The sequence below is a fragment of the Lacerta agilis genome, chromosome 1 (genome assembly GCF_009819535.1).
Source record: "Lacerta agilis isolate rLacAgi1 chromosome 1, rLacAgi1.pri, whole genome shotgun sequence".
Lineage (NCBI taxonomy): Eukaryota > Metazoa > Chordata > Lepidosauria > Squamata > Lacertidae > Lacerta > Lacerta agilis.
The window spans coordinates 42,364,884-42,380,825 of NC_046312.1; the positions used below are offsets into that span (position 1 = coordinate 42,364,884).

Here is a 15,942-nt window from a genome sequence, read left to right on the forward strand (position 1 = left end):
TCATAACAAACTTAATAATTGAAACAAAATAGAAAATTCTTTTCAGTAGCACCTTAGAGACCAACTGTGTTTGTTCTCGGTATGAGCTTTCGTGTGCATGCACACTTCTTCAGATACACTGAAACAGAAGTCACTTCTGTATCTGAAGAAGTGTGCATGCACACGAAAGCTCATACCGAGAACAAACACAGTTGGTCTCTAAGGTGCTACTGAAAAGAATTTTCTATTTTGTTTTGACTATGGCAGACCAACACGGGTACCCACCTGTAACTGAAACTTAATAATGCAAACACATTGGCATTTGGCAATAACAAAGTTCCTTTAGAAATGAGCAAACCAGTGATATTTTAGGGAGCAGGCTAGCAGGCGGGGCCTATTACTTACAACATAGGAGCCTACACAACACAAAACAAAACACTGTTGCTGTATGTAGGTTTTATTTGTTTTTTATCTTACATTTTGGAAATGTACATCTAGTTGTGTTTTTCCTTTAATTTTTTTGGGGGGCCCCCCAAGAGAGTGAGGCCCTAAGCTATAGCTTGTTTAGCTTTTACGTAAATCCGGCACTGGGTGGCTGTTGCGCTGGGTGCCATATGAAGAAATCACCCTTATTTCCAGTAGCCAGGAATCTTTGCCCCATCATCCTGTTGTGTAAACACTGATGTGTAAGGATTCCCCAACCACCATGACCCCAGCATCAAAACATGATTCGCATCATGTTCTTTGACACTTTTGAACAGCTTTCCCTCCTTCCCTATCAAATCATAGGACCAATCAGATTCATCCGATGAAGATTCTTGTATAGAATAGTATGTGTACTGCCTGTTCCTGCACATGGAGACTTTTCCAGAGTGATACTGTTGCATAGGTACCAGGAACTGGTTTTATTTGTTTTAATAAAAAATCATTTAGCACTACTCATATTTCAGCAAAACAATTTTATGCAAAACACTTGTTGTTACATAATTTGTACAGAAACCATGAAACAATACATAAAACACCTCAAATGCATTGGGAAAGGGAGTGATATGTAGAGCATAAATAGCACTGTAAGAAAGAAGAAATTGATTTACAGTGTATTTCTACAATAATTTGTTCAGAGCACTTAAAAGTAGCTTCCAAGATGATAACGTACAGGCAATGTATGGCCACAGAACTGTCTATGAAGAACTAAAGCAGAATGACTTGCAGTATTCATTAATAATTTCTAATATTCAGTATTTCCCTCCTGAAGGGGTTGAACAGCGACTTTAATATTTGTTTGATTGAGTTATTTGTTTTTCCTTCTGGAATGAAATGCCGATTACTCCCTAGTGCTGAACAATGTCAAAGGTTTGAGGCTCTCTTTCCGCTTGAAGGCTCGCCATGGATTTTGAAATTGCTAACTCTTCTTCTTCTGCTGCTTTTTCCGTTCTACAGCTATACGCAAAGTTTTGATAATCAAATCTATGTTATTTTGGAGGTTGTACTCACAAAGGTTTACTAGCTTTTGGAAGTCCTCTTCTGAATACCGCAAAGAATTTATATTATATGGGCCAAAGGCACTGGTAAGATCAATTTCACCACCTGCCATTTCCTCAGGGCTTCGTTTCACACCTAAGATTTAAAAACAATATATAAGTAGGTAGTTTTATTTCAGAGGAATAGCCTTGTTTTTGTTGCAGCAAACACCACAGAGAGTCTTGTGGTATCGTAAAGACTAACAGATTTATTTCAGCATTAACTTTTGTGGGCAGGAGTCCACTTCTTCAGATATATAAATTCTCATGTATGAGGTATATTTACATGGGATATAACCTGGAAAGAAATAATATCATCTTGGTGAGGAAAACAGGGAAGGCTTATTATTGTCTTCAGTAATTTGTGTAGCAAAATGCATTACAGACTTTAAAGCGTCTCCTTTGGAAAATCATCCTGTTGTGTAATTATTCTTTCCTTTATTTCAGTTTCTCCTCAGCACAGAAGCAGTATGCTCGGAGCTACTTTCGGAATGTGTGGCTGAGACTGGACTCAGTTAAAACTGGGTCTTTAGGTCTGAGTGCAATACTTCATCCAGCTATCTAAAAAATCAATGCTTTGGTCCAAATTTTGCCATAGAAGACCTATGACATCTCCCATCTCCCAAGTACAACTGCAAAAGGAACTCGGTAGCTTTTTGGGGTGGCAGTATTTTTAGAAGAGCACATGAAGCCACATGTAATCTGGGACATGCACATCCCAGTGTCACCTCCGATGTTGCAAAGAATATGGCTGGTGGGGAAAGGTTTGGAGGGGGGGGGGTGTTATCCTGAATCGTGTACTGCTTCTGTTTAGTAGTAAGCATGTCTTACCCCTGCTTCTTCGTTTTCCTTTTGAAACAACTTGCTCTTAGATTTCCAACTTAGTCAAAGAACAGAATTGATCATAATGAAATGAAAAGCAAAAAGTTATCAGACTTGTACAGACTTACCAGGCGCTTTATACTCTTTGAATGTGTCACACACTAAGGGGAAAAGAAGCACTATTGGAATTTCAGGGTCTTCTTGTTCTCCCACCAAGTAGCATTCCTTCAAATCACCATCTTCTTTTGGTATAATTTGAGGGAATGGGACTCCTTGTTCTGAGAAATACTCTGCAGCTTTTTCAAGAGGCTATTTAAGGGGGATAAAATTCAAGCATGATTTTAATAGTGGAGCCATTACTTGGTAGACTTTTTTTTTTAATCTCTCGTTTCCCCAATCTCAGCAACATAGAACACTGCAGAGTTTGCACTTCGCCTGTGACCAGAAGGTCATCTTAAATTCTCCATTAAAGGGCCTTGAGATTCTATCTCAGCTATGTGGAAGGCAAATTATGCTGCAGAGCGAACTAATTATATTGTTAACCATCTCTTTTTGGGGAGAAGGGTGCCCTTAGTTGCCCAAACTTAACTATGTGAAACAGCTTGTGGGGTGATTGGAAACCTTAAAGAACCCCACCCATAATATCAATTTTGTTCAACCTTGTTCAACTCCCAGAACTTCCATCTCTGTCCTGAGTAAATAAGAGGAAGAGTTGGAGAAAGGAGTGCTGAGGGCAAGAGAAGACCCCCCCCCCAAGCCCTTGAGAAAGTAAGTCTTCAAGGGGATTAATTGCTTTGGGACCTTTCATTTGGTAAAAAGTGATATAAAAATCTCATAAAATAAATCAATCCACAATTATCCCAGTGGTAGCAGCAGTGTCAAAGCAAAAGGCCTTTTCCTTGCAACTGAAAGAAGTGTGCATGCACACGAAAGCTCATACCAAGAACAAACTTAGTTGGTCTCTAAGGTGCTACTGGAAAGAAATTTTTTATTTTGTTTTGAAAGAAAGAAAGAATGGGAAAGAAGTTTTTCTCAATGAGGTCTGGAAACTTGGCTGGTATTGTTCTTGCAAACAGGACTGAGAATGTACATCCTGCGCGCAGGCTTTTAACAGCACACATACAAAAGTCATCTCCTTATTTGTGTATTCAGAACTGACCTCCAGATATATGTCTTGTGTACATGCAAACAAAAAGCAGCAGAAATTGTCTAGAAAAGACAAAACTGATTTGGTGGACCTAACTGTGGTGCAATGTGAATAAAGCTAGCAGAATATTTATCTTATCTCTCTTCCATCTGACAGGGAAGACAGCATGAAAGATGGCATTTGTCAGTTTCCCCTTCTCACAGCCCTGGTGTTGCTGATGGCAGAGGAGGAAACAGCTGCAAGAAGATGATTTCAACAGAAGAGAAGGCACTGAGTACAGACCATCAACTTCCTCTTTGTATGATAGGGACAGAAATGAGTAACCGACTGTCAAAAGTAAATAAATTATGCACACTCCCATTATTAGTGTGTGTGTGTGGGGGGAAGCTGTGCTCAAGACTACTTACCATTATTTGTGATCCTGAGCTGTAATTTAAGTGTATCATGAGATCCACGTTTCTCCCCTTCCTCATGAGTGGCGGGTAGCTGCTTTCAAAGGCAAATGCATTATCTACCAGATACAGGTAATCTTCAGCGCCCGTCAGCTGATTCGGAAAGGTATCAAGATCACAGTCTGAAAGACATGAATTTGTGGTCAGAAATGGGTAGTGCTGCTCTTACAGGGAACGTAAAGAAACAGAAAGTGCACTCAAAATATCGTTCTCTTCTCCCTCCCCGCCCAATGACATTTCAAGAGACCTTCCATTTCCAGTCTCCAAACTTCTGTCTTTCAGTAACTGGGTAGAGAACACAGTTTCTGTTGTCTACCCAGGAAGTCCTTCACCTCTGGAAGAAGAGGAAACAGTCAGTCCTTAAAGACTCCCTGCTTACCATATGAAGGCTTTAGGTCAGGGGTCCCCAAACTAAGGCCCGGGGGCCGGATGTGGCCCAATCGCCTTCTAAATCTGGCCCGTGGACGGTCCGGGAATCAGCATGTTTTTACATGAGTAGAATGTGTCCTTTTATTTAAAATGCATCTCTGGGTTATTTGTGGGGCATAGGAATTCATATATTTTTTTCAAAATACAGTCTGGCCCCCCACAAGATCTGAGGGACAGTGGACCGGCCCACGGCTGAATTTTTTTGCTGACCCCTGCTTTAGGTATTGGCCAAACAAGCTAACCCAAGGGAACTTTCATTTAAAAAAGAGCTCTTGCTATACCTTTCCACTTTGAAAATTCGCTCTCTAGGTATTCGTTGTGCATCGGGCAGCCTCTCAGAAAATTAGGGACCACCTTAACTGCTGGTCGCCACATAATAACATCTTGAAAAGCATTGGCAAGGCTGTCTGGAGGATACTGCATACGGGTAGGGAGTTTATCTGTTGACGGATACCAAGGACAATCCTCTGTAGAAGGAACAACATATTAAATGCATTTTTCACCATGTTAGAAAATAGTAACCATGTTATGAGATCCTTGGAATTTACAGAGCTTCATTTCCCCATACCATCTTGGCTTTCTACAAGTTTGTTTTTGTCTCAAATCAACCTAAAACTCCAAATTACTGTTCCAAAGCTGGTCTGCTTATTACCTTCATATATGGTTTCTTAATGCGACTATGTGCAACATTTCATCTGCTTGGTAGGTAGGGAGCTGCTACACCAGCTCTCTTCTGCACCGACATACGTAATAGGTGTCATCTGTTGTTGATCTAACCTGCACTGCTGTGTAGTGCCAGCATTTACTGGCCATCTGGAGTAGCAGTGATAGCCATGAGAGGCAGCCCAAACCCTATCTGATTTGCAGGAGTCAAGTTCACTGGTTAGCCTGTTAATCCCTCTCAAAAGTGCCATTAGTGCTGCAGGAAGCAAACATTGGAAAACACCTTTGTTGGGAGTATTCCATGCTGTGCTCTTCCAGTCAGTATAATAATCAACTACATGTGCCCCCATGCTTCTGCTAATTGTCAGTGTTGGGTACCAATGGGGTAAACTGTTTTTTAAATGAGATTTTGAGTCCTTAGTTCCTTTTCCTTAGAAAAAGTCATACTTTATACCAATATGTCCTTGTTACCATTCCAGATTTTATAGTGGGAGGCAGTATTCAGCCAGGTTTGAAAACTAGCTTGTAGAAATATTACATGGTATGTGTGTGGTGGGGACAGTCGTTGCACACTGCCATACTTTAAAAAGAAAAAAAAAGAAACACTGTTTTGTTAAAAGTGTACCTGATAAAAAAAATTATGTCTTTGCAGACACAGGCACCATACTGGGTTTACACTTTGTTGCAAACTTGTGTTTTGGAACCACCGCAATAAAAACAGAATAACACCACTAAAATATTTAAAATTCTATTGTAACAACAAGCAGCAGCGATACACGATGCAACAAAAAAACTGTGATTCCAGGGAACAGAGTATTAATCTAAATCAAACTGAATCATAAGACGAATGCAGACAAAAAGCTAAAAAGGAGGGAGCCAGATGAACCTTTTGAGGAAGCCCGTGGCCTGCGTATCTCAGATGCTGATGGGACACAGAACAAATGTTTCACAACAGATCTTAATTCAAAAGCAGAATTCTGGGATTCTGGACCTGAAGCACTTGAACTTTTAAAGGTGAGAACCAGTGGTCTGAACTGTATTCAGAAAAACACCAGAAGCCATTGCAGTTCAAATAGCAAGGGTTGTATGCTTTGAATAGCAAGACTCTGGCAGCAGTATTCTGCACCAGCTTCCATTTCCTTACAGTTTTCAAAAGCAACCTAATTTAGAAGGCTTTGCAATACAGTGGTTGATAACTAAAATGTGCCCAGGGAAGTGAAACTGGCCAGATCTGTCTTTCCTAGAAAATGTTAACTAGCACTACAGCTGAAGCTATGCACTGAAGTTGCTGGCCACAGACATCCATTGCTCCTCTAAGAGCATGGGTGGTCCAGCAGCATCTCCATGCAATGCGCCTGTTTGTTCAGACAGTGCTATCCCATCAGAAACTATCACCCATCCCAGGCTAGCTCTCTTCTGGCCATTTGTATCTCCATTTTATCTGGATTAAGCCTCAGTTTCTTTGTCTAAATCCAGTCCAGTACAGATCCCAAACACTGGTTTAGAACCCCCATTACTTCTCTGGAATCTGCTAGAACAAAGAGGTGGAGTTATGGGGGACAGTATTCCAGAACTCTGGATGGCTGCTCCCATTGGGTTAACATAGGTGATGGACAGCACAAGGATAGCAAGATGGAGTCCCTCAGAGGCACTTTCTGGAATCAGGCTCCAGAGAGGGCTGGAATAATCACAATACAGTGCCATCTCAGCCGCAGCCTAGCTAGCCAATCCAGAGAGATCCTGTGGTCAATTACACTGGAAAATGCCCAGAAGGACGGGCATCATCCTGTTTCTTTTCTGGTAAAGGTCACCAAGCAGGGCAACAAAGTCAGTCCCAGGGCCAAAACCAGGCTGAAATAAGCTTGTGATTATTTTGCAAAAAAATAAAAAAGGTAAAAGGTAAAGGGACCCCTGACCAGTAAGTCCAGTTGCGGATGACCCTGGGGTTGCAGCACTCATCCCGCTTTACTGGCCGAGGGAGCCGGCGTTTGTCTGCAGACAGCTTCCGGGTCATGTGGCGAACCAGAGCAGTGCATGGAAACGCCGTTTACCTTCCTGCCGGAGCAGTACCTATTTATCTACTTGCACTTTGACATACTTTCGAACTGCTAGGTTGGCAGGAGCTGGGACAGAGCAACGGGAGATCACCCCATGGTGGGGATTCGAACCGCCGACCCTCTGATCGGCAAGCCCTAGGCTCAGTGGTTTAGACTACAGCGCCACTAAATTAGTGCTATATTAGTATGTGGCACTAATAATTACTGGTGTGTTTTGTAGCATTGCCTTAAAGAATTGTAAAATACATCACTGAAATACAGAAGGCCCACGAGACTTCCGGTGGAGCTGCGGCCATCGTAGGATCGTGGAATATCCCCTCTGGGAGTTCCAGGCGTACCTGGGGGAAAAGGGGTCGCGCAAAGGCTAAGCGGACCCGATCACTTCAAGGGGGGTTACCTTGAAGACCAGTGTACCCGGCAGCGTCGCCAGCTGCGCCCCGAACCCGAGGTTTGAGAGCAGACGTTGGGAGAAGGGCGGAAAGCAGACGCAAGACGGGGACATCGCACCCCCCCAGTGGCGCTAAGCCTCGGGATCCAGATGAAAGCAGCCCGCTTCCAAAACAAAAGAAAGAAGACAAAAGAAGATCGGGGCAACGAAAAAGATCGCAGTTGCTCTTAATTCGAGAACGGTTAAGTGTGTAATTGGGTAGAGAGTAAGAGACGCAAAAAGGGAGTCCGTCTCTTCTCTGGCGTGAAAATGGCGCTGGGCATGATTGTGCAAGACGTCTAGAAGATAACGTTCCTGCAAAGTGAGTAACTTTCCTTTTTGATTGACCGCCCGGGAAGCTTGCAGATCGGGTGGATTAAAATACTATTATAAAACAAGATCGGAAAGAGCAGAGTATCGCAGAAACCAAGAAGGTCCCGTGGGGGGGGAAAGAAAGTAAGAAAGAGAAAGAGACTTTAAGAAAGAGACTTTAAGTTTGGCTTGTCGCTGAGACGCGGTCGCGACGCGGCTGAAAAAAGGACAAAGGGGAGACGTTGTGGTACAGCTAGAGAAAAGCCACCTTTGATCCTGGGATAGCTCTGTGGTACTTTTTAAAGCATACTTTAAGAAGTGTTATATCTTTGGAGAAGAACGCCCCCCCCCCCAGCACGCAGGAAGAATAACCGGCAGACGACGTGAAGAAATATAACCTTATTCTTGGCTTTTGTTCAAGCAGAGGGGTAACGACCTCTCGGATTACAAACATCGTTTGATCGGACGCTGGGAATTAACACCGCTCTAATTTGGTTTGAAACACTATAAGGGAAGCAGAGAAATAGTCGCCGGACTGAGTTGTTGGGGGAGCTTTTAAGGAGGGAGGGAGAGGGGCTTTATTTTGCAGGTTTGTTTTTCGTCTTTTGTGGACTGTCTTTGTATTCCGATGACTGACTTAAAGGGATTTTAGGGGAACTGCTGTCTTTGGAAGGTTATAAAGTAGCGGGAGAGGAGAAGAGACTGAAACAAAGAAACTGAAAGTATCTTTAAGACTCTGGTGAACAAAGAAATCGAAAGTAAAGTAAAGGGATTGTAGATTCGAGTATAGACGCTCTCCAATAACTATTTGGCGCCACCTTCGGGCCTAAATGAGACTGCAGGACTGAGTGGAAAGTGAACGAGATTGGAGCCCCCTGGTGGTGGAAAATAATCATTGTATATTAGGTTTTGAATTAAAATTGGAATTGGTTATTGTAATAAGATGAAAGGGATTAAGGGGAGCGCAACGCCAGGTGATAGAAGGCCCTCAAAGCAGGAGGAAGGAAAGGAGTGGGAAGGTTTACTGGCAGAAATTAAAAAAGAAATAAGGCAGAGTGAGCAGAACATTGAGAAAAAAATTGTAGATCTGAAGGAATCTATGGATGAGAAATTTGAGAAAGTAGTGGGAGAGCTAACAGAACAGTTAAAAGAGCTGTCCACTAAATCCAAGACGATAGAAAATTCAGTGAAGAAAGTCCAGAAAGAAGTTAAACAATCAAAAAAAGACACAGAAAAAGTAAAAGAAGAGATTGGAGACCTAAATAGAGCTCAGGAAGAGATGCTGGACAATATTGCACTGTTAGAGTTGAGGCAGAAACAGCTTAATCTCAAATTTCGTGGGATTCCGGTGGAAGCCAATGAAAATATTAGACAAAAATTAGTGGTGGAACTGGCCAGATGGCTAGATACCAAACAAGAAATTATAGAATACTCAATCCTGAACGCCTTTAGAATAGGTGTGAAGTCGGCAAAAGCAAGAGCGAAAAAACTGCCAGGTGACTGCCTAGTAATGTTTAACTCGATGGACATCAGGAATGAAATATTGAAATTAAGCCACTCGCAGAAGTTGATAGTAGGGGGAAGGGAAATCATCATCTATAAAGAAATCCCAACAAGATTTTTAAACAAGAGGCAACCATACCATGCGCTGGCAGGTATTTTAAGAAGGAAAGGGATAAGCTTTAGATGGGAATTTCCTGAAGGATTAACCTTTTACTTCAAAAGTAAGAGATATAAGATCAAGAGTGAGCAAGAATTAAAGAAATTCACCAGAAGATACCCAAAGGAGTTGGGACTGGAGGAGGATAAGAAAGGAAAGAGGAGGAGAGAAACAGTAGAGGGCGAGACGGAAGTAGGAGCAGTAGGAGGAGTAGAAGAAGAGGACGAGGTAGAAGAAGGAGAAGGAGAAGGAAGTGGACAAGAAAGTGAAGAAGAAGGAGAAGAGGAAGAAGAAGAAGAAGAGAAGAAAGAAGAAAAGGAAGACAGCGCAAATACCTAAAAGAATTTGACAAGAAAGTTGCAAAATCATAAAATCGGAAAGTAGACATGATTTTAAAGGTTCAATCGTGGAATATAAATGGTCTAAACAATAAATGTAAAAGAAATAAAGTTGAACATGTTTTGATTAAAAAGAAATTAGATGTCATATGTTTGCAAGAAACTCACATTGCCAAAAAACATAGGAAAATATTAATAAACAAAAGACTGGGTCTGGATTTTGCAACAGTGGATAAAAAGAAAAAGCGTGGGGTGGTTTTTTATGTAAAACATAAGTTGGAACCCAAATTAATATATAAAGATGAGGAGGGGAGAGTGATAATCGTACAAATTAAATGGCAGGGTGAGAAACTGTTGCTGGTAGGAATATACGCCCCAAACAATAAGAAAGCCAAGTTTTACAAAAAACTTGAGGAAATCCTACTTGAACATGTTGATCAAAGGCAAATCTTAATGGGAGACCTAAACGGGGTGGTAACTCCAGCAATCGATAGATCATCTAGAAGCACGGGTTCCGAAGGGAAATTACCGAAGTCTTTTTTCACGTTGACAGAGAACTTAAATTTAATAGACATATGGAGATACAAACACCCAATAACGAAACAGTATACGCACTTCTCAGAGCCCAACCAAAGCTCAGGAAGAATAGATTATATTTGGACCACCAAGGGAGTAGTCTCAAAAGTTAACAAAATAGAGATCCAGCCAAGAACCTTATCGGATCATAATGCCATCTATATGGAACTAAAAGGAGAAGGTGCCAAGAGTAGGTGGAGGATGAATGAGAACATATTTAATGATGAGAAAGTGGTTGAAAAAGCAAAGAAGGCAGTGAATGACTACTTTGCATTGAACACAAACAAAGAAACAGATTTAAACACAATTTGGGATGCCAGTAAGGCGGTGATGAGGGGCTTCATGATTTCACAAGATATTGGTATAAGAAGAGCAAGAGAAAAAAAGAAGGAAGAAATATTGAAGACATTGGAAGACAAAGAAAAGCAACTAATTCGGAAACCAAAAAACCGAGAATTGAAGCAGAGTATAAAGCTGCTAAAAAACCAATTTGAATCGATGATCAATCAAGAAATTGAGTGGAAGTTAAAATGGTTAAGACAAAAAAATTTTGAATATGCAAATAAGACAGGGAAATTATTGGCATGGCAATTGAAAAGAAGACAGGAACAGGGTATAATAAATAAAATTAAAAAGAATGAAGTTATAACAGATAATCCCAAGGAAATTAGAAATGTATTCCAAGACTTTTATAAGAATTTATATCAGAAGGAGCAGGAGGAAGATGAAGAAATAGACCGTTATTTGGAGAAAAATAAACCAAGTAAAATTTCAAAGGAAGACCAAGAACAATTGAATACTCCAATATCGGAAGAGGAGCTTAAAAGTGCAATACAGAAATTAAAAGGGGGGAAAGCCCCAGGCCCTGATGGCATATCGGCTAGGTATTATAAGGACTTGGCACCACAACTAGTTCCAAGGATGCTAGAATTGATGAATAGGATTCTAACCAATGGAAAAATACCAAACTCATGGAAAGAGGCTTATATTACAGTAATCCCCAAACAAGGTACAGATCTGACGAATGTGAAAAATTACCGACCGATCTCCCTATTGAACCTGGATTATAAATTATTTACAAACATATTGGCTGATAGATTTAAAAAGGTTATGAATAAAGTAATTCACAGAGATCAAAATGGGTTCCTACCAGGTCGCCAAATGAAAAATAATATAAGAACAATTGTGGACCTGATAGAATATTTGGATTTGAAAATTGATAGAAAGGCAGCGCTAATTTTTATTGATGCCGAAAAGGCCTTCGATAACGTATCTTGGGAATTTTTGTTGAAGGTGTTAGGAAAGATGGAGGTGGGAGAAAATTTTTTAAAGGGAATTACGGCAATTTATAAAGAACAAACAGCGAAATTAGTGGTTAACGGAATACTTTCAGACAAAATTAGAATTACAAAAGGCACAAGGCAGGGTTGCCCAATATCACCCCTTCTCTTTATTATGGTTTTGGAAATCCTGATGAATAAATTAAGAGATACAAAAGAGGTAAAAGGAGTGAAGGTTGGCAGGAGGGAATTTAAAGTTAAGGCATTCGCGGACGATCTGGTTATGACTTTGGAAGACCCATTACAAAGTATGGGGAAAATGCTGCAAGTGATAGAGGAGTTCGGTAATCTGGCAGGTTTAAAGATAAATAAGGAAAAGACGAAAATGCTGGTTAAGAATCTGGACAAGAAGGAAATTGAAGAAATACAAAAAGAGTATGGTATTATGATGGTGAAAAAGGTCAAGTATTTGGGAATTTGGTTGTCCCCAAAAAATATAAACCTATTCAGTGATAATTATGAACCAATTTGGAAAGAAATTAAAAAAGATTTAGAAATTTGGAACAAATTAAATTTATCTCTGTGGGGTAGAATAGCATGTATAAAAATGAATGTATTGCCGAGAATTTTGTTTCTGTACCAAATGTTGCCGGTAATTAGGGGAACGAGCCAGCTAAAAGGGTGGCAGAAAAATCTGACAAAATTTATCTGGCAGGGCAAACGCCCGAGAATTAAGCATAAATTATTGGTAGACAAAAAAGAAAGAGGGGGGTTTGGAATGCCAGATATTAAAATTTATTATGAGTCATCTTGCCTAGTCTGGCTGAGAGAATGGATAATGCTGGAAGATAAGGAGTTGCTAGACCTGGAAGGCTTTAACAATAGATACGGTTGGCACTCCTATCTCTGGCAAGACAAAGCGAAGGTTCATAAAGAATTTTTGTCACATATATTTAGAAGACCATTATATGAGGTGTGGCAAAGGTACAAGGACTTACTAGAAAGAAAGACACCCAGGTGGCTTTCACCCACAGAGATAATAACGATAAAAAAGATCTACACGGAAGATGAAAAATGGATAACATATCAAGACCTGTTAATTGAATCAGAAAAAGGATGGAAAATTAAACCCTATGATCAGGTGGCGGAAAGGCTGACGGGGTGGATCCAATACCACCAAGTGTATAATTTATTTAATGAGGATAAAAGAAAACACAATTTCGATAAGAAGAAATCAAAATTCCAAGAAGAAATATTAGAAGGAAAGGAGAAACTACTATCCAAAATGTATAATTATTTATTAGAGTGGTTCACAAAAGATGAAGAAATTAAAGAAACAATGATAAAGTGGGCTATAGATATAGGTCATAATATTCAATTTGAAATGTGGGAGAAATTATGGTGTGAACACATAAAATTCACTGCTTGCATAACTTTGAAGGAGAACATCATGAAAATGATGTATCGCTGGTATCTCACACCGGTAAGACTAGCAAAAATGTATAGAGGGTACGATAAGAAATGCTGGAAATGTGAGGTAAAGGACGGCGACTTCTACCACATGTGGTGGACATGCGATAAAATCAAGCAGTTTTGGGAAGTAATTTACAATGAATTAAAGAAAATACTTAAATATACATTTATAAAAAAACCGGAAGCTTTTCTAATTGGCTTAGTTGGAAATGAGATAAAAAAGAAGGACCAAAGGTTTTTCCTTTATGCAACTACAGCAGCAAGGATACTTTTGGCGCAATATTGGAAATTAAAAGACTTACCTTCGGTGGATGATTGGAAAGCAAAGTTATGGGAATATTCAGAATTGGCTAAATTAACGGGGAGAATAAGAGATCAAAGAGACCAAAGGTTTCAATCGGAGTGGGGTAAATTCTTAGATTATATGAATGACTGTAAAATACGGTAACACTTTCGGGTGTTGGCAGAATTCTTGCACTAGGATGATATGTTAAGATAAAGTGAGGAAAACAAGTTAGCAAAACAAAAGGAAATAAGAAAAAGCGAGGAAGTAGCGTGAAGTTAGAAAACCAGAGAAAAGAAGGAGGGAAGTCAGAAAACTCGACGGAGTTTTATGTAACATTGTAAAATATTGTATGTTCAACTTGTCTGTATTTTATTTGCTGAAAATAAAAAATTCTTAAAAAAAAAAAAAGAAATACAGAAGGCCCACTGATGTGTTATGCACATGTAGGGCATAGTCATTTTCATACTTTTTGCCCTGCCCTGACATCAGGTCTCTCTCTTCCGATAACCACAGGTTGCCTACAGTTGTCTGTGAAGTCACCCCAAAAAGCAAGCTGCTGCTTGTGTGCATGATCTGAACACCTGCACAGGCAGAAGCTTGTGTGTTAAGAGCTGCTTTACAGGTAACTGTGATGGTTAGTGAAAAGAGAGAGACAAGGCTAAAAGCACAGCCCTGCTCCCAAGTAAACACAGCTATAACCTACACATAAATAGGACTACAGAAGGAAAGTAAATGTTCTGTCCCCATAAGAAGAGTTTGGATTTGATATCCCGCTTTATCACTACCCGAAGGAGTCTCAAAGCGGCTAACATTCTCCTTTCCCTTCCTTCCCCACAACAAACACTCTATGAGGTGAGTGGGGCTGAGAGACTTCGAAGTGTGACTAACCAAAGGTCACCCAGCAGCTGCATGTGGAGGAGCGGGGAAGCAAACCCGGTTCACCAGATTACGAGTCTACCACTCTTAACCACTACACCACACTGGTCCCCATAAATAAACAGAGCAGAAACAAAATGGAACAGTGACTTACCGAGCTCAGTTATTCTATTTCGTGTCCACATCTGCCAAAAATCTTCTGTACTAAAACCCATAAACCAGGCATCCATCATATTTACAGCAAATACACTACTCCAGATTCCTTTGATAGGGAAGAAATTGGGAATAATTTGTGTAGTTTTCATGTTTGAGATTCCCATGTAACACAGTGCCTAAAAGTGGGTGAGCTGTGAGTATTTCTTGGTTCAAATCTCACCTCAGCCATGAACCTTTAGGAAAAGCCTCTACTCAGCCTTCTGTCTATGCCAAGATATTATATTAATACTGATATACATTACAAGACAGATAGGGTATACTGAGATAATGTATATCAGAGACTTTGAACAAGAATTGAGCCAAAACTTCTCAGAAGATCACCCAAGAGTGCTAAGGAACAAAACTAGACTGGGGACATTGGCCAAGCTGCCAACACAGTTGCCACTGTAAGCAGAAGCAAAAAAAAAAAAAGGGGGGGGGGAAGCATATAAATACTACGAGGGAAGAGAGAGAAGCAATGTTGATGCCACAGCTAATGGTAAGGCACACTTCCTAGAAACTGGATAATTTCTTATCCCTCCAGAGAATATTCAACAAAATGGTACCCATTTTTTGCTGCCTATGAATAGGGTGAAAAAAATCCAGGAAGCTGTTTTTGCTCTGTTCTAGTTATGGACACATGAAATGTTTAAGATTGCTATGTCATTATACCGTATTTTTTGCTCCATAAGAAGCACTTTTTTCCTCCTAAAAAGTAAGGGGAAATACCTGTGCGTCTTATGGAGCGAATGGTGGTCCCTGGAGCTGAATTGCCCAGGGGCCAAAAGCAGATTGTGCTTTTTGTTTTACAAAGAGAAAAGGGAGTGTTGAAAGGACCCCGCTCAGCAGCTGATCAGCAAGAGATTGGGAGAGAGATAAGAGTCCCCGGCTCCCTTTCAGCCCCGCCCTCCTTTGTTGAATGTGCTTTAGAGGGAGGTTGTTTGTTTCCCCAGGACATGTGACTGGCTGATAGATTATCTGTCTGAAAACAGTAGAAATGGCTCCCTTTCCTTAAGATTTTTCAGAAATGTGAGTTAAACCCCATAAAAATGGGGCTTTTCCTCTTTGCTTTTCCCCCTTTGCAAAAGGAGCTTTGCTTTTCCCCCTTTGCAAAAAAAGCTGCAAAACCTTTAGCTGATCCTCAAAACAAAAACAAAAACAAAAACAAAAACAAAAAAAAACCCCTAGGGCTTTTCCCTTTGCAAAAAAAGGTGCAAAACTTTTAGCTGATTCTCAAAAAAAGGCCTTTTGCCTTTGCAAAAACAGCAGCAAAACCTTTAGCTGATCCTCAAAACAAAAACAAAAACAAAAACAAAAAAAAACCCCTAGGGCTTTTCCCTTTGCAAAAAAAGGTGCAAAACTTTTAGCTGATTCTCAAAAAAAGGCCTTTTGCCTTTGCAAAAACAGCAGCAAAACCTTTAGCTGATCCTCCAAAAAAAAAAAAAAACCC

General features: G+C 40.3%; 1 protein-coding gene across 1 annotated transcript in view; it reads right to left on the reverse strand.

Annotated features, from left to right (window-relative positions):
* Positions 1-923: 923 nt before the first annotated feature.
* The window catches only part of LOC117045029 (cytosolic phospholipase A2 epsilon-like), a 48,795-nt gene continuing 33,776 nt past the window's right edge, over positions 924-15,942 (reverse strand). Inside the window, exons 17-21 of the mRNA XM_033145819.1 lie at positions 14,452-14,559; positions 4,631-4,816; positions 3,876-4,042; positions 2,450-2,630; positions 924-1,596 (exon numbers count right to left, since the gene is read on the reverse strand). Coding sequence (XP_033001710.1) covers positions 1,382-1,596; positions 2,450-2,630; positions 3,876-4,042; positions 4,631-4,816; positions 14,452-14,559 — 857 coding nt within the window. The 3' untranslated portion in view covers positions 924-1,381. The remainder of the gene's footprint in view (positions 1,597-2,449; positions 2,631-3,875; positions 4,043-4,630; positions 4,817-14,451; positions 14,560-15,942) is intronic.